At 37.9% G+C, this 25,797-nt stretch overlaps 1 protein-coding gene across 3 annotated transcripts in view; it reads left to right on the top strand.

The window, feature by feature from the left end:
* LOC133962165 (neurexin-3-like) overlaps positions 1-25,797 on the top strand; it is a 103,736-nt gene that overhangs the window by 28,071 nt on the left and 49,868 nt on the right. For all 3 annotated transcript variants that reach the window (XR_009922084.1, XM_062397646.1, XM_062397644.1), the window contains exons 5-13: positions 119-502; positions 11,466-11,669; positions 13,628-13,654; positions 16,392-16,511; positions 18,362-18,482; positions 19,037-19,297; positions 19,965-20,155; positions 20,437-20,610; positions 24,139-24,258. Coding sequence is in view for 2 of the 3 variants with exons in the window: in XM_062397646.1 (XP_062253630.1) it covers positions 119-502; positions 11,466-11,669; positions 13,628-13,654; positions 16,392-16,511; positions 18,362-18,482; positions 19,037-19,297; positions 19,965-20,155; positions 20,437-20,610; positions 24,139-24,258 (1,602 nt within the window). In the remaining variant the exon portion in view is untranslated. The remainder of the gene's footprint in view (positions 1-118; positions 503-11,465; positions 11,670-13,627; positions 13,655-16,391; positions 16,512-18,361; positions 18,483-19,036; positions 19,298-19,964; positions 20,156-20,436; positions 20,611-24,138; positions 24,259-25,797) is intronic.

Raw genomic sequence — 25,797 nt, 5'->3', positions numbered from 1 at the left:
CTTTATGTTTTTAGAATGATTTTCTTCCTGAAATCACAGTTCTATCTTGTACCACGGTTGACATCAGTGCCTCCTGCACTTATGTCACTAATCTAATCTCCCTCCATACCTACCACAGGTACAATTTCTGTAAACAGCAGAAGGACCCCATTTACAGCCAGCGGTGAGAGTGAGATTCTAGACCTGGAGGGCGATATGTATTTAGGGGGGCTTCCCAACGATCGCACCAACCTCATACTGCCCACTGAGCTCTGGACAGCGATGCTCAACTATGGCTATGTTGGCTGTATACGCGACCTTTTCATTGACGGTCGAAGTAAGGACATCCGTCAAATTGCTGAGGCACAAAATGGTGCTGGCATCAAACCATCGTGCAACAAGCAGCCAGGCAAGCAGTGCGAGAGCTACCCATGCAAGAACCGAGGCGTCTGCAAGGAAGGCTGGAACCGATTCATTTGTGACTGCACTGGGACTGGCTTCTGGTCACGCACCTGTGAGAGAGGTAAATGTTTGCATGTCAAGTTCTCTTACATCATTTTAAGAACACACTTCTCAGACGATGCAATGGTGCCTTAGGCTGCAGATTTTACCTGTCATTGTTACTTTTATCAAAGAAGTCTTGATCAAAGGCTTTATCGAATGCTGTAATAGAAGACAGATGAAAACTGGGACCCACTGAAAGAATAGGTTTCTTTAAAGAAGATGGGTTAATGGGCTGAACCTTATACTCATGTCATTGTGAGTGCAACACAAAAGGTAGAAACATATAAACAGCTGGCATGCTGTAGATTATGTGATGCTAAGAGAGGGTTTTTCAGAACATAGTATTGTTGTCTTCCAGATTGACAAAGGCATAGTCCTCCTCCCTCAACCATATTTGGTTGCCTTCAATTTTTTCATTTCTATTCGATTTTATTTGTATACTGCCAAATCATAATGTACCTTAAGGCACATTAAATCAAAGGTCAAGATCTTAAAAACTAAAACAGATCCCACAATGACTAATACTTTGGCGTCTGGGAAGAGAAAACACTGGACTCATCGGCTCGTCATCTGCCTCGACCGGTTGGGGGAGCAGAGGAAAATGAGGAAGAGAGGAGAGATGGATGGAAAAGATGGAAGGGAAGACAGATATATAGGGGGCAGGAGGAGGAGAAGGAAAGAGAGAGGAGAGAGATACAAGGAACAGTTGTCTACCATGCCCTTTGCAACAGATCTGTTCGTTAACACATACAAATGGAGAAGGAGCCCCTGAAAATGAACACAGCTTCTATCTTAACAGCTAAATTTAGCTGTTTGTGTCAGTTGTTTTATCTGGTTTGAGTTGTGGGTTTTGACCTTTTAGTTGGATTCACATGGGACAATGTCATTTCCTGTGAGATTGCAAGTAGGTGTGGTATTCCACTTAAATGGGCAAGTTGATTGCTGAGCACAATGTGGATGACATCACTGATGGAAATGTAGCTTGGTAAGCAGCATGAAGAGTCAGGCTGTAAACAAACCAGGTGGGCTTGTTTATTTGGAAGAGAAAAAATAGGTCAATAAGAAAAAAGAGTCTGCTCAACAATTACTCTTGTGGCCAACAGCCAGGACTAGAACTTGGCTCGAGCATACCTGCAGATTAGTTTTCTGTGACAAATGCTCAATAAGACAAAACTAAACAACCAAGGGAGCATGTCAAATAACATTTTGAGTTAGTTCTTGAGTGACTGGTCATGACTGTTTCGTATAGTGGGCCAGACCAGCACGTTCATTATATAAAACAGGTTACAAGTATGAATAGAAAATAAGTGATACACTAAAGAGTTTTGACATGTAAACAGAACATTTTAGATTTAGTGACAATATATTATCTCACCTCTTTCTTCATATAACTGAAGGCTGGGTGTTTACTGCTCATCTCACAGTGATTAACCTTGAAAACAATTTCTAATTCATGCTTATATGCATGATAAACCTGAAACACATAAATCTCATATGAAGTAAATATCTATTAATGTCTCACATTGATTATTATGGAATATATATATGTCCAAAGCTAGAATGCTTCAAAGAACAAAGAGCTTCACAAATCCTTTTACTCATTGACCTTATAGCAAATTATAGACCTACAAAAAAAAACACACATCTCATGTAAATGTATCTTATGTTGCTAAGTAACCAAATCCACATGACCAACGTCACCAATAATGAAAAAAGATCTATTTGGGTGTGTTTTGTTAATCACTGATTCGGAGAGACCCGGACAGAGAACATTTCCTCCAGCTAAGGTCTCAGACGTCTAACTAGCATTATAATTCAATGTAATATATATTTGAATATAAGGTATATCAATTTGTGTAGTCAGCAACTGACAGCCAAATCAAAAGAAGTTAACTGCAATAATATTTTAAGAACATTTATTGTTTATTATTTTTGATAATAATTAAGCACAAAAGTTATAATAATTAAGCACAAAAAATGCTCCTATCCATTGTCAAGAGAACAACAAGTTAACATTAAAAAGTCAACAACAACAGCATGTAAAAAACATGTAACATGATACTTCACTTTCCAAAGATGTAACCGTGACTCTTCACACACTTCCATGCATTTTGCGATGTACTGTAGACATAGTTGTTAAGCATTTCATCAACTAGAGGGTAGCGCAGTATCGACAGCGTCTGACAACAGCGATGTGATGTGTACGTTTTTAGAAAAGGTATAAGTGGTTGTTTGTCCTCGTGCCAAAGGTAAGTTGTTTCCTAACAACACGCAAAGTCTCTTCTTTCAACTGTTAGCTGCACTTCAACCCATGATATCAAATGGTACCGCTCTTTTTCATTCGTCTCTTCCGTAGCTTTTAGAAAACATGCACAAATACAGACAAAATGATCTTAGACAGAGGGACTTGTCCGTCCCTCTATTTATGACACAACATAAATTGTTGTGTCATGTAGTTTTCTCATTGAGACCATTGAAAGTGCCAGTGTTGGTATTTCTCAAATCAAAAATTGAGCCCAGTCTTGAGCGTTGAAACTTTAAGAGTAGTCAAGTGGAAAGAGATGAGGCAGCCACTGAGCGCCAATCAAACAGAAACGCATCTGTCTTCATATGTAAGGTGCTTTCAATGTGAGCCATGAATTTACTCATTCTGATGACAACTGAAGACAAGTTGAATCTATAACCCAGAGTTACTGCAAGTCCATGGTTTTAATCTCTGAAAACCTCCTAAGGTAAACTTTAATTCAATGGACCCTGGGCCTCTGACTTCTTATTTAGTTTGGAAGGCAGTGTGCATGGCTTTTTAACTTAAACAAGATCATATGACTCATAACATTTAGTGCCCAGTGTCTTTTAAACTGAATGTAAGTGAAGCGCCAATACTCGTGTGGGAGAACCAACCAGTAAAGTTCCCAGTAGTCAGCTTATTTGTCTCGACAGTCAGGCTGCCAAGTTACACTAAGTTAAATGAAAATTGCCAAGTTGTTAAAGGTTTAAAAAGTACTCAGTATGGTACTGCAGTTGGCAATGCACTGTGTATGAACATGAACACTCAAACAGCAACAAACAGTTTATAAGACAGCTGAACAAAGCACTGCCTTGTCCCTGATGATGACAATAATGATACAGAAGTGCTAAAGTTGCTGGCAGCCACAAACAATCCAACCTGCAGACCGCCTGAATTCCCCCATCCAACCCCTGGATCCTTGACAACATGCTGGTGCAACTCTATAACAAAAGTCTGAATCAGTTTGTTGTACTCAGTTGCAGTTTGTTGTAATGATTCATTTATTTGCTCTTACTTAAAAGTGGCCGGAGTATTTGCTCAAAACTGCATGAAGCATTTTCTCTATTGAATTTATAGTTTATAAAAAGTGATATAAAGTGATAGTTTATTTTACAAAAGTCAAATAAAAATATGTCTTAGTCACATTACAGTGAGTTTGTAATGCACGATTTAGAATACACAGCAGCATTGTTTTACTTAGTTCCATATACACAAAATCGAGTGCAGAACAATACGGCTGCTCTGTGGTTAATTTGACCTTTTAAAAAAGATTATGATGTTCAGCTATGCATTAGTGGTGAACTGAACTTAATTATACTTAGAGGTTTTTGTATTGATGCTGACCCCATTAACTCACACTAGGGGCAAAAAAAATCAAAAAGACATTTCAATATAATGTAGTCTGTGACAGAACCACAACTAACTAAGATTTCAATAATAAAATCTCTGGCAGTTCTGTTGCATCGGAACAATTCCATATGTCTACCAAAGTGATGTGTGTCAAAGGGCAAAAGCTGTGCTTTTAATGATTAACAGTGTTTTTTTAATTACTTAGTAATAATAGTTTATCCATGATGTTTTTAATACTACTGTATATATAAAAAGATTTCAAGACTGGTGCCGAATCTTCACTCACAGTTGACGCATGTCCTTCTACCCATCATTCGCTTAATTGCATATTCACTATGGTCAAGGACCAGACAAGCAGACAGTTTACATGACAATAAAACAACTTAAAGAATGCATCTGACTGTTACATCTCAAAACTGATGTTTAATACTATATTTCATAATCAATATTGGTTATTGTCTTGACAGCATCAGTATTAGGACTGTATTGGTTTTGGCCAAAGGACGCCACAGTGGTTTTTAAAGCTCACGAGTATCCTTATACGTCCCTTTTCTGCCACAGCATCCAGACTTTAATAAAGACTGGTCAGAGTTGAAAACTAATTAACACATCCCCAGCCCACACAAATTGGTCCTACTGCTTTTTAGCATATCAAATAACTGCTTTCCGATCATATCTCTCTACCTATAGCAGGTTTTTTTCTTACTTCATCCAGTGGGCTGCTGGATAATTATTTCCCCTGAATCTCATTTAATTCTTGAAAAGAAAAGTTATGGGGCATCAGTGGATCAATCTGATATTTCACCTTAAATCATTTTGCAAGGGACATTTTATTGAAATATTGCAATATGATTACCACGAGCTGAAGATTTCATTATGTCTTTTTTATTAACACTATCACCTCTAATAGATATTCATGTAAGAACATCGCTCTATTGTGATATATTTAGGTCATTCCTTTAACAGTATCCATATAAAAACATTATATCATCCACTAGACTTATTATGTATAAAATACATCACAGCTCTTACTCTTGGGCAGAGGCACATTTTGGTCTAATTAACATTAGTTTATACAGAAGATTAGGGATTTCTTATAAATGCTACACATCTTTGGCTCAAAGAACAGAGTTGTTGAGAAATCTTTACAGGTAGGAATCCTAACGATACCATAGATCGAGGTCAAGGACGTGTCGTGACAACAAATAACAATTTTCAGTTGAGTCCTTTATTTTTCCTGTGTGGTATAAGTCTCCCTTACCTTTAGTTTGTTATTTGAATTGCAATTTCTAGTGGACTGACTGCCGCTGTTGAACTACAGACTTTGACATTTATTCATATGGCAGAAGCTTTTATGCAAAGTGATGTGCAAATGTGGTTCAATTACAGGCACAGTAGATCAAAGGGTCTTGAGAAAAACAAGGCTGAAACAAGGCTTGGTGGATAATGTAGTGTAACATTTAAGTATGTTGCATGTTTTATCAAGCGACAGATTGATAGAGACAGTGAGGTAGACTCTGAAACATTGGACTCCGGTTGACCTTGAAAACTGGTTCCACCATCAATTAATTCATCAAATTGTATGTAGAAATATATACAAAACAACATCAAGATGCAACATCCTCTGGCCTTAAACCTCGACATGATTAAGGAAAAACCACCAAGAACAACGTAGGAACCTCAGAGAGAGCCACATGTGAGGGATCCCTTTCCAAGGACGGACAGAAGTGAAATAGATGCTGCATGTAACAGAACCATGAAATTACCAGTAAGAGAAGAGTTTGCAGGTGCTTGTAAATGAGTAGGTTTATACACCTGAGCTTGGGGATTCAGCTGGGTGGCTATGAATGTGACGCTAAAAGATTATGCTATTCTGATCTGATCATGTATTTCAGTCTGTAAAAGGTTCCAAAGTATGGTTCTGTGTGATTTATGAACACCAACATATGAAGAACTACATATGTTAATATAGGCTGGATGAAAAACGATGAATATCAGAGCGAATTCATGTCATCTTTGGTTTATTTTTTTGACAGAAAATCATGCCCTCAGAACCGCGAAGGTCTTTTAATCTGAAACATCTGTGCAGGAAGTGTTGAGTATGACCGACAGAAGCTTCACACCAAGTACGAAAACAGCAAAATAGAGCTAATTAAGGAAATAAATTAACCCAGCATCAGAGTGATAAATGCAACATATCTCTGTCACTGTACTGATCCAATCAGTGCTGTGAATTGTACACAATGATGAGTTTTTTTTTGTGAGACAAAAGGTAATCATGGAGGAGGTGTTGAGTTTGAATTTATAACAAATCAAAACTAGAGCAGATGAAATTACCCACTCATTCACAAGCCCTACTTAGCTATACAGGGTCTCCTATGTAGAGGATTATAAAGCAAACTCCTCAGCAAAATAAAAAGTAGATTTCGGACACTTCTCGGCTCATTTTCACTGCGTCTGTAATTACGTCATTTTTGCAGGATCATGACAAGCAACAATATTCTGACAAGACTGGGCTACATCTGACTGTTCACTTTGAATGTTTATTTTATATCTAGAAGAAATGCATTTAGTTGTACAGTATTTTAACAAAGCATTGTGGGAAACAATATGCACTATGTAGGATATCAAAATCCCTGCAGCTATTTTTTATGTTTGCTTAAAGGATGATGCAAACTTGAGGGTAATCGGGCAGATTTAAGACCCGATTAGACCCGATTCGACTATGGGTTAGGAACTGATTATAAACCAGTTGGAGCCGATTATCTGCGCTAATAATCCGAAAGTGTGAGGGATTTACAAAGTAAACTTAATGCTACTGATTCTGTCAGAGCCTTCATGATCTCAAACTGTAAATATCAAACATGTTTGATATTTACAAAAATGTGCTCCAACGAAATACTAAGCATACGCACAATTGCCACGAAGAGCAAGCTGACCGGGAAGTGTTACCTATGTTGCGTACTTGTACAGCTACGACAAGATACCACATATATTTCCAGCTCACCTCTAGCTCCCGATACATAATCTTATTCCAACCTTTCATTCTCTTTTTTGTTTTTCACTGCAAAACAGAACACATGCAAGTGTAGCAGGCTGACAACATCAATTCCTCCATGTTTGTTTTTCTTCTGAAGTCTTGTTTTATCATGCAAATTTTTGTCAGATCTCTGGAATCCCTTCAGTGAAATTGTTTCCTCCCAACAATAATGAGACTCATTTGGTTTTTGGTTCTTAAGGACCAAGCAGCAAAGGTTTTATGACAACAGTTTCCTCATATAGCTAACCCTCTGTACAACCCACATGCATTAAATGGTCATTGGGTTTCGCTGGGCAAGGTCAGTCAGTTAAAAGTGTAAAAACCATTGGTCACACTCTATAGGGACATTGCACATGCACGTCATTACAGACACACGCACAAACACACACATACACCCAAAATAACAACCAAGAAATATGACATGTCAGAGTTAATCTGACAGCTCGGCTCAGAGCTGTAATGAGAATTAAATGGTATATATTACACCGGGCCATCATCTGACACCTTGTCAAACAGACATCACTCCCAGATGGCTGTGTGTCCAAACATGGCCATTAATTTCATGTGCAGTTGAGGATGAACCCGGGCACATGTACATGTGAACAAACAGGTGAACAGAGAGCAGAGTGATATTTATCATCACCTCATTGTTCATATGAAGGTTTGGAGGTAAATTTATAACCAGTTAAGACCAAAAGATACGTATTCCTTTTTATTTTGCATGAGCAAAAAAACACAGCATTAAGACAAAATTATATACAAGCCAAAGCACTACAGTACTGTAGTATCACACGGTCATCATTCTTCTGTACTTACACAAACTGTATATCCACAATGTAAGTGATACCCTGATAGTACAGTTAAGTAAAAGGCCTACAAATAATAACTGTAATATTATTCAATAATTTACCTTTATACGTATGAAAGCTGTCTTAAGTTAAATATCCTTTACAGTTTGTGTTTAGCAAAATATCTTAAAGAAATATCGGGCAATGCAACAATTAGCAGCTGCACACCTTGTTAAAGCCCTATGAGACAAATTGTGATTTGTGAATATGGGCTATGTTTCCTGCTGTGGAACTGTCTGCAGGCCTGAGAATCCTCACTACAGTCCGCAGTCAGTGTGTAAATATGTGTAGATATCCATATGCAGGGATGCATTTTAGATCTGTGCATTTCTGTGTGTGTGTTTGATTATTCTGGGCCTGTCTGTCAAGAAAATGAGTTACAACTGTACAGCAGACCCTACTGAGCCTGTCAGGTTTCTGAGCTCATCAAAGTTCCAATTTTCACTCAACCCCTAGTGTGGTGCCAAAGTTGTGACAGTAAGAAAAAATATAGCACAGACATTACACATCTGTCACTATATGTTTGAAAAAACGAACAGAAAGGAATAGAAACATCTGGTTTTAGTTGCGTATCTTTCCCTAACTACATGTTAGATTACACATTAAGGTCATAAAATTATTAACAGGCAAATGTAATGTTATAGTTTTAATGAATGCACTATACATGACAGTTTATAGCACCCTTAAATTTGCTCATAACAAAACTATTTAAGCTGTTATTCTAAATGCAAGCTCCAGACGTGTGAAGTTAAACTATATCACTCCCGGGTAAAGTTTAATCTTCACCCTATTCTGCACATTTATGTCCTTGAAGTCCATCTACTGGCAATTTTATTTTCTCTCCATTTTTCCCTGTCTTTCTCAGATATCTTGTTTCTCAAAACCTCAATTTTCAATATGTCAATTATTAGGCTCATCACTAGTCAAGTGATAGCTTGTTTTTATGTTTTCCTACTCTGGGTTCCATCCATCATTTCTTCTTCCTCACCTCCTGTATTCTTCCCCCTGCTTTGCTTGCTGCAGAATTTCCAGGCAGACAGACAGACTGTGTCTCCACCCTCTGGGCACTTGATAAAACTTCATCCTTCTCGTCATGCAGCAAAACTGAACAAAGGACGTTTAGAGGACACGTAATGTCTCAGCATATTATTGGTTCATTTATCATATTAGGTTAATGTGACAGGACAAATAATAGCCTCAGATTGATACCAGTTGAGTGCAGGAAAACAGCAACCAGCACTGCTTGGATGAATGTAAGATGAAGTGGAACAGAGAGTGGGCAGTAACAGGGAAATAACAGCAATAAAAACACCAGCCTGTGGTGTCTAGCTGCTGATTCTGTTGGATCCTGGCTGTGAGCTTTCATTAAAGAAAAAGAGGGCTTAAAGTTGCCTAAAAACATTCAGGTTTTTCGCCGCCTCGTTCTACTTCCTGTTCTCTGCTGGTGAGGACTAAAGTCTTAAAATAGCAGCAGATCCAGTTTTAAGCTGTGTTCTCATTTCACTTGAAAATTCAAAAAGCCCAAAGTTCTTGGAACAAACAAAATGCTACCAGTGGAGATGGGAGATGGAATAAGGGAGAAAAGAGGCTTGTTTTCATGAGTCTACACACTGAAAGACATGGAATCAACATGGCTAACTGCAACAAGCCCAAGTGACAGTAATATCTATTGGATTAATTATTGTTAGGGTTAGGGGTGGCGTTGGCTGTGACTGTTGTTGTTTTATCCACAGAGGGTGAGGTAATTGGTCAGATAACACGTACAATCTGTATTGTCATGGTCACAGTTGCCATTTGTGACCACTGTGAGCTCTGTAACACCTCAGACGGCCAAGGTGGATCTCAGGAGAACACCAGTCTGCTGGATTCCAATGTAGCAGCGTCACAAAAACAGAACACTGACCTTGACAACAGCAAAACAATTAAAAGAATTGAAGCAACAAAATAATCAAAAAACAACTTTCCGGGGTCTACTGCCATAAAGCTGACATTCCAGGACAAGGGTACGGTTGTTAACAGTTGCTATACCAATTTGTTCTGGGGCTGTTTAGGTCAAGCATTTGGCTCTGAGGTGTCACTGTGTGTATCCACTGTGTGGCTAGTAGTACCACGGACAGTTTGAGGCAATCAAATAGGGCAAATAGAGGAACGACACAGGTTTGGCTCAGCTGAGTGACACATAGTGGCTTGAATTGGTTATTCTTCTTTTTTTTTTATTATCTTCCATGTAAATTTATCCAGAAAGGTCACATTCAATATGATTTCCCTTGGTGGGTGCTATATTATCTATCAGTGTCTTAGCTCCCAATTACTCAGTGATCAACTCATGGTTGACAATGGTGATATTGAGAATATAAATGTAAAGAATAAATTTATACCTAAATTGGTCGAGCTTCAAGGCTTTTTGGACTAGTGTCCTTCATCCTTCCTGTGCTGTACTACCGTGACAAGGACTTGCACAGCCCTTCAGTCTGGCATGCAGACTCTGGAAGAATCTTCTGAGCTTTAGCCAGGAGGCAGGGCGAGCATGTGTGACATGTGAAACCCTGTCATTGTATATAATAATATATTATTATTATTATATATATTTATATTTATATTTATATATACCGAGACAAGGTTTTGTAAGCAAAGCAAATGATGTTCACAGTGAGTGTTACACACCAAGTTGCCTCTTTTGAATCAACTTCTTGCTGTCCTGGTTTAAATCACTGGTGTTTAGCCTTCATGTCCCTTCATAAGCTTCTTCCCACTTGCTATTGTTGGTATGTTGCTACCTGTTACCACCACCTGTTGATCAGTCCTTATGCACAAGCTTGAGACAAACAAAACCTTTATCCACTGATATAAGTACACTGCTCCATGATACCTTCAGGGTACCTGTAACATTGACCTGCCACTGTTTTTAGCTAAGACTAGTATCCGTCATTTCTCTGTGATGGTCCTTTTAGACAAACGGACACTTTGGAAATATTTTACTTTTCTCTGGTTCTAGGACCTCCATAGCAACAACAAGGCTCCTTCACAAATTTCCTCTCTGAATTAGGTTTCAGCTTCTTAGCCATTAGCTCACGAACCAGAAAACTTGCCTGAATAACATTGTCTCTGTCATAATGTGATTTTGTGACAGCTGCTTGTTGGACGATGAAATTTCTCTTCGATGACATGCAACAACTCTGAATGAGTTATTTTCACCTTGATCGTAACCCGAACTGCCAGAAAGGACGTGGCTTTTCACATAATTTTCCTTTATCAATGAAATAAATATTGATATCATTAGAATATCTATTTCTAAGTTGTTTATTCTTTTTGTCCAGTGGAGGAGCACCAAAGCCTTGAGACCGCTGGCATGACTGATTGAATATTGGCACAAAGTATCATGTTGTCACAGGGAATGACTTTAACCTTACTTGAAATATGGCTAACATCTCTCTATGCACCTGAATTTCTTCCACAGAGGCTTCCATCCTCTCCTATGATGGCAGCATGTACATGAAGGTGGTGATGCCAACTATCATGCACACCGAGGCGGAGGACGTCTCCATGCGTTTTCGTTCCCAGCGAGCCTATGGCCTTCTCATGGCCACCAACTCCCAAGACTCCGCCGACACACTCAGGCTGGAGTTGGATGGGGGTCGCGTCAAACTCACGGTCAACCTAGGTATCGTATGACCCCCACCCCTCCCAAACCATCTGCTACCACACCCACATCCTTCACCATGAGATGGTCTACTGTTGAGCAGTGACCTCTCTTTCCTTTCACTCCTCTCACTCTCTGTCTGCCTATCTTCTATCTCATCTTTTCGTCACTTATTCATCCCTATGTTCCCTTAAAGGTTCCTACCAGCAGTAGAACATTGATAAGAGAGTTTTTATCTTTTGCATGGGTGTTAATGCGTTTTGTGCTCACAGATAACCACGGACTGCTTCCTGAATACAACTATATACTGGACAACAGCTTGGGCTATACCATCATAACTTATATTATTTCAGTGGTTAACAAGTATGGCCCATCTTTGAAAAAGACAAACCATAGTCATATCCATGTTCTTATTTACAGAACTTTTGAGACAGTCACAGCACAGTAATCAGAATACATGTTGTGATGTAGAGATAATGGGCTTTAAAGTCGAATCTCTAATCAAGTATTTTTAAAGAACAAAGTGTGCTGAGACTTTCTAAGAGGTGACCTCCACCAAGTATGCCCTCTGGTCTTCAGTCCATCATTCTACAGGACATTTGGAGAAATCATTCTTGTCTTTCTCACTAACCTCATTCTTCAGTCTGACATGAAGTAATTTCTCTTTCATCCTCCTGTTTTTTCTGGGTGGTTGTTTTATTTGCTGGCAATGGTGTCTATTATGAAAGTCTATGCTTTTTTTTTTCAGTGTTATGTTTTTACGTTTTCCCCCTGCGAACTTCATTTTCCATCATGCTTTGTCAAAAGATGGTATTCACCCCTTCAAAGGCCTTAAGCCTGCGGCCCGTCAGGTGAACAGCCCGAGAACAGAGCCCAGCAAAACCTACAGCTGGCTGTGACCCCAAATACTTCCAGTCATAATATGTAAAGAATAATACAATGAAAATGTAGTTACTTTATATTTTGTGTAAAAAGTATATCCAATAAATATCACAAAATGTAAGAATAATACCGATGTAAGCAGACATTAAAGCTTGTTTGCCAAAACATGTCTAGATAAATTATAATCTGACTATATTAATTCATGTAAATCATACCCTAAATTAATTCAAAGTGTTTGCAGCTCAAATTGGTCTGTGCCTTTTTAGTTTCTTAGCCCAGGTTAATCTGTGTGATGTCCTAAATGTGTAAAAACAGATTTAGCCTCTGATGCATCCATAGGGTTACACTTGTTAGCATAGCATAGTACTCCAGATGCAGTGGTTGGGGTTCCTGTGCCTCTGCATGGTGCTGGTGCTGATTGGATCGTGGCTGTTTGCTCCCACTTTTCTGTTGCGGTTGACGACACATGAAACCACCAGCCACATGGCGACCAACCCTCACTGTCATTATAGCAACATACAGCTGTTATTCTGGCCCAAATATGTCATGGTCACACTATTGTCTTACCAATTCAAATAGTTGCTGAACGATTTACTAATGTGATTTGGATTTGCTACTAAAAGATCCATGGCTTTAAAAACAATTGCGGCTCTCACCTTGTTGGTGCAGAGGCTTTCGAGCCAGTGACTTAGACTTTTCTAATTGGAATATTTCAAAACTAATTCCAACAGGCAGTGCTGGGTTGGAAAATTCATGTAGCTGGTACTACAAGTGGCCATTTTAGTGTAAATACTGTGCCTAAACAATTCGTACATTTGAAGTCTGGTTCAAGCTCTAAAAACGCTTCTAGCACAATTCTATGACAAATCCAGCAATTATTGTATGCACTATTAAATGCTTGTTTTGGAAAAAGATTAATATTTACAATCTATTTCATAAGAATATGGCATTGATTTAAATATACGTATCAAAAGAATAAAATGGCCACCTTTCTGCATGTGTACGTCCCCGGAAGGGTGGACTTTTTGTTTTTGGATGTCTGCAGCAGTAACCTTGAAGGATGCAATTTCATCTGTCATTTATTCTTCCCCATCTAGACTGTATCAGGATAAACTGTAACTCCAGTAAGTTAACACTCAAGTTTCATTTTGATTTCTATGTTTATGATCTGTTGATGATTTTTACAAAGGAAATATGTGTTTTTTTGTTTCTTTTTTTTTTTCTTGAAATGTGAGTCATCACTCTCTACCTTCTCTTAAGCCTATCGTGTGGAGGATGAGTATGAGTTGGTTTGAGTACCTTTAGCAGAAAACGCCTCAGTCAAATGGAAGGAATGTTGACTTACTCTAATAATTAATTCTCTAATAATCTTGACATCTTTCTTTTAAAATCAGACACTTTATTTACTCCCAATAGTTCTGATGTCCAATTTACTATTTACTCTTAAGAAAAAACGAGCCATGCTCACATAATTATGCACTGTATAGTAACAAAATACACTATATATTTAATTTCGCTAGCAGGAAATCCATTGTGTTTATACTAGTTAACATTAAGTGATTAAAATCTGAGAAACGGTTTTGCAAATTGTTTAATTCAATGATATTTAGAGAGAAAATGGCATTGTCTGTCTTTTCTATTCTAATACATATGGTTCCAGTATCTATTTTAATAGTGTATTGAATAATTAAATCCTTCTACCTACTAATATCGGGTATAAAAAAATTATAATTAATATAAATTATAAATTATCAGTGTACTTTATATGTCTTATGCAGTAAGACATCATACATGCAGAAATGTCATGCAGTGTAGAAACCCAAGGTAAACCGAATTGTTTAAGAGATAAAACATTGGATGATTAAGTGATGGTGTACACCAGATATGTGCATCCATATTCTCAGACCAAAAACTTTTTTTTACTCCTAAAAGGTCCAGTGTGTAAGATTTAGTAGTAATGCTTTCAATAGTGAGTTTCATCTAAATTGTACAAATTGTTGTTTTCTTTACCCTCGAATGGCCCTTTATATGTAAATACGTTATATTTACATCAACGGGTCCTCTCTACGGAGCCCACCATGTTTTTTACAGTTGCCTAAACTGGACATACTTAACACCTTTTCAGTATTTTTTTCAACTGAAGGTTACCACAGATTGTCTTTCATGTTCGGAAGGGGAGGGTTAGGTCAGGGGTATTCAGCTGCAACCTGACACTTCAACACTAGATGTCACTACATTCTACACACTGAACCTTTAAAGGGAACATTGCTTACATCCGAGAGGACTTTCTATCTTCAAACTTAAACATGACTCTGTCAGATAAATTCACATCAGGTTACAATCTACATGAGTTTAGATATGATGATTCAGTTTAGTTATATTTACAACTACCAGTGATTCTGCTGCTTGAACAAACTTACATTATTTATAGTATCTTAGTTGTGCACCAGAATGCTGCCATTAATACTTAGTAATGCTTTTTAGATATTTGCTTTTACATCAGTTATTTTAATTTAAAATAATGAATAATCAGTAATTACAGATCAAGATGCGGAAATTGTCAGTTGATATATAAAAGTAATTTAGTTAATTTTACCACTAGAAATTGACGTACAATCAATACAACCTTGTGGATCCGGAGTAGAAGAGATCAAGGGATGCACAGTTTAGTTCATAATATGAACTCTCATACACAGAAATGACAAGGATTCTTATGTATGACGCAGTACATGTAGGGAAAACAAAGTAACACCAACATCTCAATTGGATAAACTTACAATTCTAATGTAGTTACATTTGAGCTTTGAAGGGAAAATCTCAGGAGATTTCAGTCAACAATGCTGTTCCATCTGTGCAGAAATGTGCACAACACTTATCTAAATGTCCCTGTTGCTGTGTAGTGCCTACAGTCAAAGAAAAGAAAAGGATCCTTTTTTAGGGATTCATTTCAGCGACAAGTGAAAGACAATTGGAAAGACTCACATTTGAAACATTACAGATTCTGCATTTATTAATGCCGATATTTGACAGACAATACAATCAGATTTGTAAAATATTTTGTGTAAGAGGCAAAAACTAGCTGTATAATTAGCCCCAATGGCAACAAATCCAACACCAGAAACGTTCATATCGTTTCTTTAAATGGTTATTTGTAAAGGATTTGAAAGACATTGTTTAATGTCATCCTGCCAACTGAACTTCTCATTAGGAAACATTACAAATGAAATTAGTGAGAAGTATTTCCAAATCATTCAGAATTTTGAAACACTGAAAAATGGTTATTTAGGAGCTAGTATCTCACCTCACGGCTTTTTAAACAATCTACACATTTCTGTATTTCCTATTTAAGGTAACTTTAGATAATAGATCAAAAACATTTGGGAAAGGCTAAGTCTTAACGATTAAAAAAATTTAGCATGTGTCCGAGTGGCTACATTTAATACACCGAGAAAAAAAGATGTAAGGACGGAAAGTAACTTTAAAATAAAGTCTTTCATAAGTAAATACAATTTTCGATACCTTTCCTTTCAAACTATGTGTAAAATAAAGTCTTTTATAAGTAAATACAATTTTCGATACCTTTCCTTTCAAGCCATGTGTAGTGGTCAGGTTAATTTTAAGAGAATGACTTTATGTCACGGGTGTCAAGTAATGTGTTTATTTTAACTGTATATTTCACTGACTAAACCATACCTCTGTTTCCTGAAGGCGTAAGATCTAGTTAGAAAACTAGTTTTCAAATCTTAAAAGCTCGTCGTTTAAATTCTGCCATAGATTCCAGGCTGACTGGTGAGGAAACAAAGGTTTGGTTTTAGCCTCATGTCCTGTGTCTTTAACTCTGTGATTGAACATTGTTCTCAGGCAAGGGACCGGAGAACCTGTTTGCCGGGCAAAAGCTCAATGATAATGAATGGCATACAGTGCGTGTGGTGCGTCGCGGCAAAACCTACAAACTAACGGTTGACGATGATGTAGCAGAAGGTACTTAACTACATCAACTCGGATTGTGCTTGACGAAATGTACTTTTTTTTTCTTTCAAAGAGGTATTGCATCATACTGTGGTGTGTTGCCATAGAGACTTCCAGTATTAGTATGTAACTGCTACAAAGAAAACACATGTAGACATGTAACTAGAGCCCGGGCGATTTGTGAATTCGTCCATAAAGGTCAGCTGATATGAGCCTTTCACAGACATATCAGTATCTTCAGGAGTTGTGCAAGTGTAAATTGGAAACCAGGCAAGAAAGTCTAGTTACATACGTACACTTGTTGACTCCTGAAGTTACCATGATGAGGATGGCTGAGAATCTTCACAGATACGTTTGCCAATATGAAAACTTTCTTCAAAGAATAAGCACAAAAGATGTCCCCTTATGTTTACCTTTAGTTTCCAATTATGTTTTTTATTAAATTTAATTAATTAATATATATTCAGTTGTTATTTCTGTTCATATTTATGAAATGTGTATGGTTATACTATAGAATACCAAGCCAACAACATCTTCTGAATCTGTAGATATTTTTTACATGCACAAATACAAATCAAACAATAGATACAGTGGATATAAAAAGTCTACACACCCCTGTTAAAAATGCAAGGTTTTTGTGATGTAAACAAATGAGACAAGGATAAATCCTGTCTGAACTTTTTCCATCTATAATGTGACCTATAATGTGAACAATTCAATTGAAAAACCAACTGAAATATTTTAGGGGGAAAAATAAGACAAAAAAACTAAAATAATGTGGTTGCATAAGTGTGCAACCACACTTATAACTGGGGATGTGGCTGTAATCAAAATTAACCAATCAAATGTTTGGAGCAAAACAACTCTGCACATCTCCCAAAGAACACCATGCCCACAGTGAAGCATGGTGGTGGCAGCATCATGCTTTGGGGCTGTTTAACTTCAGCTGGAACAGGGGCCTTAGTCAAGGTGGAGGGAATTATGAACAGTTAAAAAATACCAGTCAGTTTTGCCTTCAAGCTGAAGATGAAGAGGAATTTCACCTATAAGCATGACAACGACCAAAAGCACACATCCAAATCAACAAAAACATGGCTTCACTAGAAGAAGATTCATCTTTTGGAATGGCCCAGCCAGACCCCAGACCTGATTCCAATTGAACACCTGTTGGGTGATATGAAGAGGGCTGTGCACAGGAGATGCCCTCAGAACCTGATTTAGAGCCATTTTGCAAAGAAGAGTGGGCAAAATATTGCCAAGTCAAGATGTGCCATGCTAATAGACTCCTACCCCAAAAGACTGAGTGCTGTAATAAAATCAAAAGGTGCTTCAAAAAATTATTAGGTTAAGGGTGGTCACACTTATGCAACCAGGTTATTGTAAGTTTTTTATTTTTTTATTTTTCCGCCTTGAAGATTTCAGTTGTTTTTTTCAACTGAATTGTTCACATTATATGTCACATTAAGAGTGGAAAATGTTCTGACAGGATTTATCTTCGTGTCATTTGTTTACATCACAAAATTTTTGCATTTAAAAAGGGGTGACTAGACTTTTTTATCCACTGTAGGTAGGTAGGTAGGTAGGTAGGTGGGTGGGTGGATGGGTGGATGGGTGGATGGATGGATGGATGGATAGATAGACGGATGGAGATGGATAGAGATGGATAGATAGATAGATAGACAGATCCACTTCAGTCGGGCTCTATTTGTAGCCATTAGTGACAGTTTGCATCCATCTAATTCTGCCAATGTAATCTTTTCCTTGAATCAGCCCTTTTGTGTTAGTGTCAGACAGTGTTCTCTTTTCTTTTAGTTTTTTTGTCTTTCTTTTCAACCCATCCCCTTCACCCTCCCCATCTCCAGGCCAAATGGTGGGCGACCACACTCGTCTGGAGTTCCACAACATTGAAACGGGCATCATGACAGAGCGTCGATTTGTTTCCAGCATCCCGTCCAGCTTCATTGGTCACCTGCAGAGCCTCAGGTACGTTCTTAAGTTTTACAAATAATGATTCTGATTGCAATTAGATGACAAGCTCACAAATCCACAGAAAACTGCCACCCATATTCTGTTGCTCTCCAGGATTCTTTTGCCCCTTTTGGGTAATCTCTGTGGTTTTACAGCACATTTGCTTTTTGGTCCAGTCCCAGAATTCTGTCTATGAACAGACAACACATTTATTGAATAGCTGGTGTACTTGTTCTTAGTTAATGGGGAAACCAGAGTGCAGAGTTAATAGTGAACTTTCATTCATACAAGATGAATGCTTATGTTGCCCTTTGCCTCCTGAATATGTAAAGTCAAATGTTTAAAACATTTATTGAACATAAAATTTGAAATATGATGCATAAGGTAGTGTGTTTGCTAGCTTGGTGTGGAACTCTTCTGGCCCCAAATGGCTCGAAGACTCTGTGGAGAGTATCTTACCAAAGGGTCCTTATCCAAACATTTCTTTACTTTCTATTATCCATGAAAAAGATCTTTAGAACCCCATATATAGGAGAGTAATTTTAAACCTGTTCCTTTCTTTTCCACAGATTTAACGGCATGCTCTACATCGACCTATGCAAGAATGGTGACATTGATTATTGCGAGCTCAACGCCCGCTTTGGGGTTCGATCCATTATTGCTGACCCTGTCACCTTCAAATCCAAGAGCAGCTACCTGAGCCTGGCCACACTGCAAGCCTACACATCCATGCATCTCTTCTTCCAGTTCAAAACGACCTCGCCAGACGGCTTCATCATTTTCAACTCTGGAGATGGCAATGATTTTATCGCTGTAGAACTGGTAAAAGGGTACGTTTAAATTTGACTTTTGTACTGTTAAAGCTTTTGTCTGTTGAAATATTGATATAATTGATTTATTGTCTTAAAGTGACTATTTTCAGTATTAAAACAATGTATGAAGTGATCATTTCAAGACAAAATTACTGTATAAAAGGAATCATTTGTAGTGTGGAAGTAAGAGAAAACCTATAATTGAAGCAGCTACCTTGTTCAAGCCACAGTATACACATTAGAAACACTAAAGCAGTGGGAAAAGAGAGTGAATATTGGACTTACATTCATCGTGTGGACAGAGAAACTCCAGGTGAATGACAATGTTGCTCTGTAACTGCTGGATGAGTTAATAAGTTCACCACATCAACTTGTTTCTACTGCACCCATGTGGTCAAAATGAATAATACATAATGATATATAAATGGATGATGTTTTAAGGTGCTCTATTATAAGAGTACAATCCCAATGACCACTGCTTGAGCTTATTCATGCCAGTGTTCTGCATAATATCTGTTACATGCTCTTACTGACTATTCTAGGTTACAACCTTTATTTAACTGACAAATGGATCAAACACAATTCCAGGGCTGCAAGTTTATGAACATCACAAGTAATAAGTTAGAAGGCTGGAATTTTTTTTATACAGCAAATATAACAACTCAACAACTTTTCTGTTTTGCAGATACATCCACTATGTCTTTGACCTCGGAAATGGGCCGAACCTCATCAAGGGCAAGAGTGAGAGGGCACTGAATGACAACCAGTGGCACAATGTGGCTATTACCCGAGACAACACCAACACCCACACACTGAAAGTAGATGCAACAGCCACGAGTCAAAGCATCAATGGGGCCAAGAACCTGGATCTCAAAGGTACTAAAGGCCAATAAACTGTCCACATGTTCATATCTCACTATATGCACTGCTTTCAGTCAGCCACATTGGTTTAAGTTTGTTAATTGCTCAAATTGAAGTAATTTCAGAATTCTTTCTTGCTTGAGTATAAAAAAAGCCTGTTGGACTTAAATATTACATGCGAATAACATAATGATAAATGTTGTTAATATACGTAAATCACATTGACGCTTACAGAAAGAATGTATAACATTGACATATTAATGTAAGATATCTCTATACTCTGTCTTTTGACCCAGGTGACCTGTTCATCGCAGGACTGGGTCCAGGCATGTACGGCAGCCTGCCCAAACTTGTGGCCTCCAGAGAAGGCTTCCAGGGTTGTCTGGCATCAGTGGACCTCAACGGTCGTCTGCCGGACCTCCTCAGTGACGCCTTGTTCCGCAGCGGGCAGATTGAGCGTGGATGTGAAGGTACACCGTCCCTCAAATCCCAGCCTAATTTAGACTACTACTACACAATCGGAAACTCAAGCTCCGGCAGCCCTTTCTTCTTGCTCAATGCAAACAGTAGCTCCACTGCTCTGCAACCATACGGAAATCCCTCCCTCCTATTAACTTTGCTTGTTGCTTCACTTACCCACTGTTAAAGTCAGGCCAAATATCAAATACCTCCTCACCCACACCACCACACATTATCGGCCACATTGGTCGCCTACTGACAGTGCCGTCACACTCAACAACAGAGCAGTTTTTGCCAGTGTAGTAACATTTAATACTGCCAAGTGCTTCATTTTTATTTCTCATGCTTTTTGTGAAGTTTTGTCCTTTTTTTTTTGCGGAAGTTTGTCAATGTTTAGATCCTTAAATAATATTATAATTTCAGAGCTTCTGACAAGTTCAGGTGTGTTGATAAAAAGATTTGTGAATTCAATTGATTGAACAAACATTAAGAGCAAGATTTTGCACTTTAAAAATCCTTTAATGTAAAATCTTTGCCATATGTACTTGACTCTTGACTAAGCCCTGCCCCCTTAGTAACGGTTACTTTGCCTCTCAAGCTTTCACTCTAGCACTGTGCATATACAGTTAACAGTGATAACGTTGGCACCGGAGATTTATTGTGGATTTTGAAACAATGGATCCTCGCCAGAGGTAGATATCAACAGCTTTTTATTCCGACTGACTATTTTAATGTTTATCATTAAGACTTGGGTTCCGGATAAAATACAACCCAACAAAAAATTTAAATGACACCTATCAGTGGCAGATTTTAGGAATGTCCTTCATGCATCTTCACCAGTAAGTGATTTATGATGACAAGGAAATATTGGATCATTTTGAAATTAAAGTTATTTTGATGTTTACAGTTGCACTACATTTCTTAAGATATTTTTGGGCTTCTGCCCTTTATTGACAGAAAGGTGAAATGTAATGAGAGAACAGGGAAGATATGACCCCAGTATGACTAATGTGAGCCTAAACTCTGGTTTTCATCAGGGAGTGCCTGGTTTTATGCCGCCTCTCATTTGGTGGATGTGTCAATTATGTTTCCAGCATGACCCTTCAATCCTACAAAATAATGTAGCCAGCTGACACAATGTCTATATACTTGAGAGGATCTCACACACGGAAAGATGTGCTTACTTATGCTAAGCTATCTCTATTTAGGATTGGGCTTTAAAAAACAGTCAAATACAGGTGCACAAAGATACAATTAAATATAGTCTAGTGGTCATTCAGCCAGTCACTGTATATATAAATATAAATATATCTATGTTTATGTATAAAGCATAATTTAAAAAGTCTATGAAGAGCCCTACCTCACGGCAGCCATTTTGAAATGAAACAGTTACTGATCACATGAGTGAAGGTTTGGTTGTATTAGGGAGTTTTAATTAGTACCACCTGTGTTTACTTACTGATTCCTATCAAAATGTCAGCTGTGAAAAAAGCCAGTACCTCCCAGCAGCATTAGAAGTCGGTATCAGTCCATATCTGAACTCCAGACCAAGCTGTTTGATCTCAAAGCAACACTTGCCAAATTTTTAGTTGTTCATGCATTTTATGAAACTTCATCAAAAGGGGCTGGTGAAACATTCCTTATGATCAGAAGGTTTCACTGATGTGTCACATCCTCCTATGGGAGTCATGCATTTTCTTTTCTGTTATTAGTTATTTTGTTGTAGTTGTGTTTTTTTGTTCATATGTCTGCCATATCATGAAGTTGGGCATTGACTTTATTTTAATGATTTTAATTTTCTTTTATCAATAACATAAAGAGCCCCATGTTAGACAAATTAATGTGCTGACATTTCATTTAGAACAACAGAAGATAAGGTTTTATCTACTGTATGTCGTCCTCGCTGTGACAATCTGAATGGGGTAGATAACAATGTTATTCCCTCTACTGTATGTAATACGAGAAAGTAATGGCTGAATCATTTATTTATTCAAAATAAAATGTCATCAATCAGTTTGTTGTTGTCCATTGCATTCTAATGTGTCATTTTTTCCTTTGATTTTTTGTGTCCCTTTTTTCCACTGTGTTTCATGATCATTTGATTATTCATTAAAACTGTATTGCTATGCACTGCCTGTATTTAATGACAGAACTTACATAAAATAGAATTGATTTACGTTTCCCCCTATCAAAGCCTATTATTGATTACTGAGTCAGCGGCTCAGGTTGTGGCAATACATTTCTTCACCACTAGATGGTAATGCTGCCTTGGTGCTCCTCTTTCAGAGCAACAAATTCAATCACAAGAGATACGAGTTGCCAATAATGACGCAGATATTCCAACATTTAAATTTGTCACTGTAAGTTCTGCAGCTCCATTCCTTCCTCCAACTCATCATCAGATCACATGAACAGCTCCTTTCACATAGCAGCTTGCATCATATCACCAGGTAAGTCTCCACTTCACACATTTTCCTGATTTGAGTTAGATGAGCCAGGTAGATTGACCTATGTACAATTTAAGGGAAATTCCTCATTTTGTATCATTCAAATATCAATTTATTGTCCTGGTATCATAGCGTCCTTAAGAGACACTACACAGTCAACACACTTTAGGTTGAAAGCTACAGTTATCAATTATATTATTTATAACGAAAAGTTGTTTTTTTTATAATGTAAGATAAGAACATAATATTAAAAATATGACACCATCAACAAAATATTCACAATAATCAATAATAACCATGAATCTCAACGGCCCTGCCTTACTTTTCAGTCTGGCCAAGCTGTGGCATTTTAGCACTTGAACAAAGTTTCCAAAGACGAGGCTTGAGGCTTGCTCTAGAGTTTTAAAGCAGAGATAAAAAGATGAATAGCAGTGAAAAACAAATCCTGTGTGAAGACCCATTTGACAAATGGAGAACTGAAATTAAAAAACCTGTCACATTAATTAAAAGTAGTAATTTAATGAGACACAACGCAGGCGGCTGTGGCTGTGGGGTAAAGTGGTCGTCCTCCAACCTAAAGGTAGGCAGTTCGATCCCAAGTCTGACCCATCTGCATGCTGAAGTGTCCTTGGGCAAGATGCTGAGCCCTGAATGGCCCCCCATAGAATAATAAAGTGCTGCAAATAGATGAACTGTATGAATGTGTGTGTGAATGGGAGAATGTAAAACTGTACTGTAAAGCGCATTGTGTGGTCATCAAGACTAGAAAAGCGCTATATAAATACAAAACCATTTACCAGCTACAAGAGAAGATGCGTAGCTTTGAACACATTCATATATTTTGCTGAATCCATGCTAACCTCACAGTCGCTAGGTCAAAGCACTTATGTTACGTTCCATTTCGACTTTTGAATGTGTCAGAAACGGTTGGCAGGGCAAAACTAGAGCTAGTAAGAGATTTAACGCAGCGTCTCTGAGCTGGCTTTACTGATGTACTTATTATAGTTAACCCCCCAGGTATTTGTCAAATATTATAACCAGAACTGTGTGTGTTTGTGTTGTGTGGCTGCTGCGATGGCTGGACTCCCACAGGTCCCAGCACCACCTGTCAGGAGGACTCCTGTGCCAACATGGGCATTTGTATCCAGCAGTGGGAGAACTACACCTGTGACTGCTCCATGACCTCCTACACTGGCACACAGTGCAACGATCGTAAGTAGTGACATGAGTGCTTGAATTGCTGACACCAAATTTATGAGTATAGCTATAGATGCAAAGGCACACCGACCGCACAACCACTCCAGCATGCACAAATTCAACATGACAAAAAATTACTTTGCATTAATTGTGTCAACGACTTGATTTTCTTCTGTGGCCTTCCCTGTGTGTGTGAATGCCTGTGCGCCTGCAGCTCTGTTGCACAGTTGATATTCAAGACACCCAAAGTGAGCCGGGAGGAAATGAGCTGATTGTGAAACCCTATCAGCTGCTAACTCTAGTAGCCCCTTGTCACAGAGAATATTTACTAATGTCGATATTAAATCCATTAATATATTAAAGCTCCTCCAGTCAAACATTGATTAAACTTCATAGAGTTTTTTTTTTGAAAAACTACCTTCTAGACACACACTTATCATAGATGCATGGATTCATTCAGAAAATGTAGTTTAAAGAAGTGTTCAATAACAATAATTATTCGGTCTGTCTCTTTCTTTCCTGTTGACAACATGGACAGGCAGTTAGATATTTTTTCTTCTTGTGTACAGAGTCTAGGTTTGTGATGTTTTCTCTCACTGTGTGACGGACAGAAACACTAGACCTGTCATATGTCCACACATCACACAACTAAACCAGGTTGCCTGTGTATTACATCTTTATAAATATTGAACATATCACATGTCTAAGCTGCACCAGAAGTAGCACTTTTTTAATATATTTATTATACCAGGGTTCGGCACAAATGGGGGCCGTGATGTATTTTCTCTTCGGCCCCTGCTTAATGTGCCTGGAGCTAAAAAGCTGTAAACTATATTACATATACTAATAAAGAAGTATCCTGTACATACCTATATGTAATATATGAGAAAGATGTTGCCAAATGACAGAAATAATACAACAAAATTCCAGTTCGACACTACACTAGATGCAATACTGTGATCAGATTTATATGTGGCAAAATTTCATCCAAAATGTAAAGTTAAAATTTATACTGAAAGATAATAGGAAAATAAAAACATTTCAAAACATCTTTAAAAATTGTGGAAAACTTCATCTTTCCTTAAAGCTTTCTTTTTGACTGTTTTTGAGAGAGTGTGTGTATCTGTGAGTGTGTGTAAGAGAGACGAAAGAAGAAGTATCCGGTCCAAGTGTCTGGGCAGAGAGTTTGTTATGAAGGAGTTTTTTTAAAGCGTCTTTAATGGCTGCTTGTGTGGCTGCTCTGTTCGTCACGTCAAAGTGCAGTACCCACATATAATGAACGCACACACATGCACACAAATACTCACACACACACACATAAACTCACACATACACGCAAATATACACACATCTTTTTCAAACATTTATAAAGCAAACATATATGCACACTTCTCTGTCACTACAAAAAAACACAGAACAACTGTGTGTTTGAAGGCTTTGGAAGCAGCTACTGTGTGTAACATTGAAATGTTAGTTTTAAGGTTCAGCCGCATTCTAATGGCTTCTGAACCACATTGGTAAATAGAATATTCACTTGTGAATTATAAAAGGATA

The sequence above is a fragment of the Platichthys flesus genome, chromosome 10, assembly GCF_949316205.1.
Source record: "Platichthys flesus chromosome 10, fPlaFle2.1, whole genome shotgun sequence".
In the NCBI taxonomy this organism is placed as follows: Eukaryota; Metazoa; Chordata; class Actinopteri; order Pleuronectiformes; family Pleuronectidae; genus Platichthys; species Platichthys flesus.
Note: the sequence above shows the minus strand (reverse complement) of the source record. Positions and strands in the feature narration are given on the sequence as shown.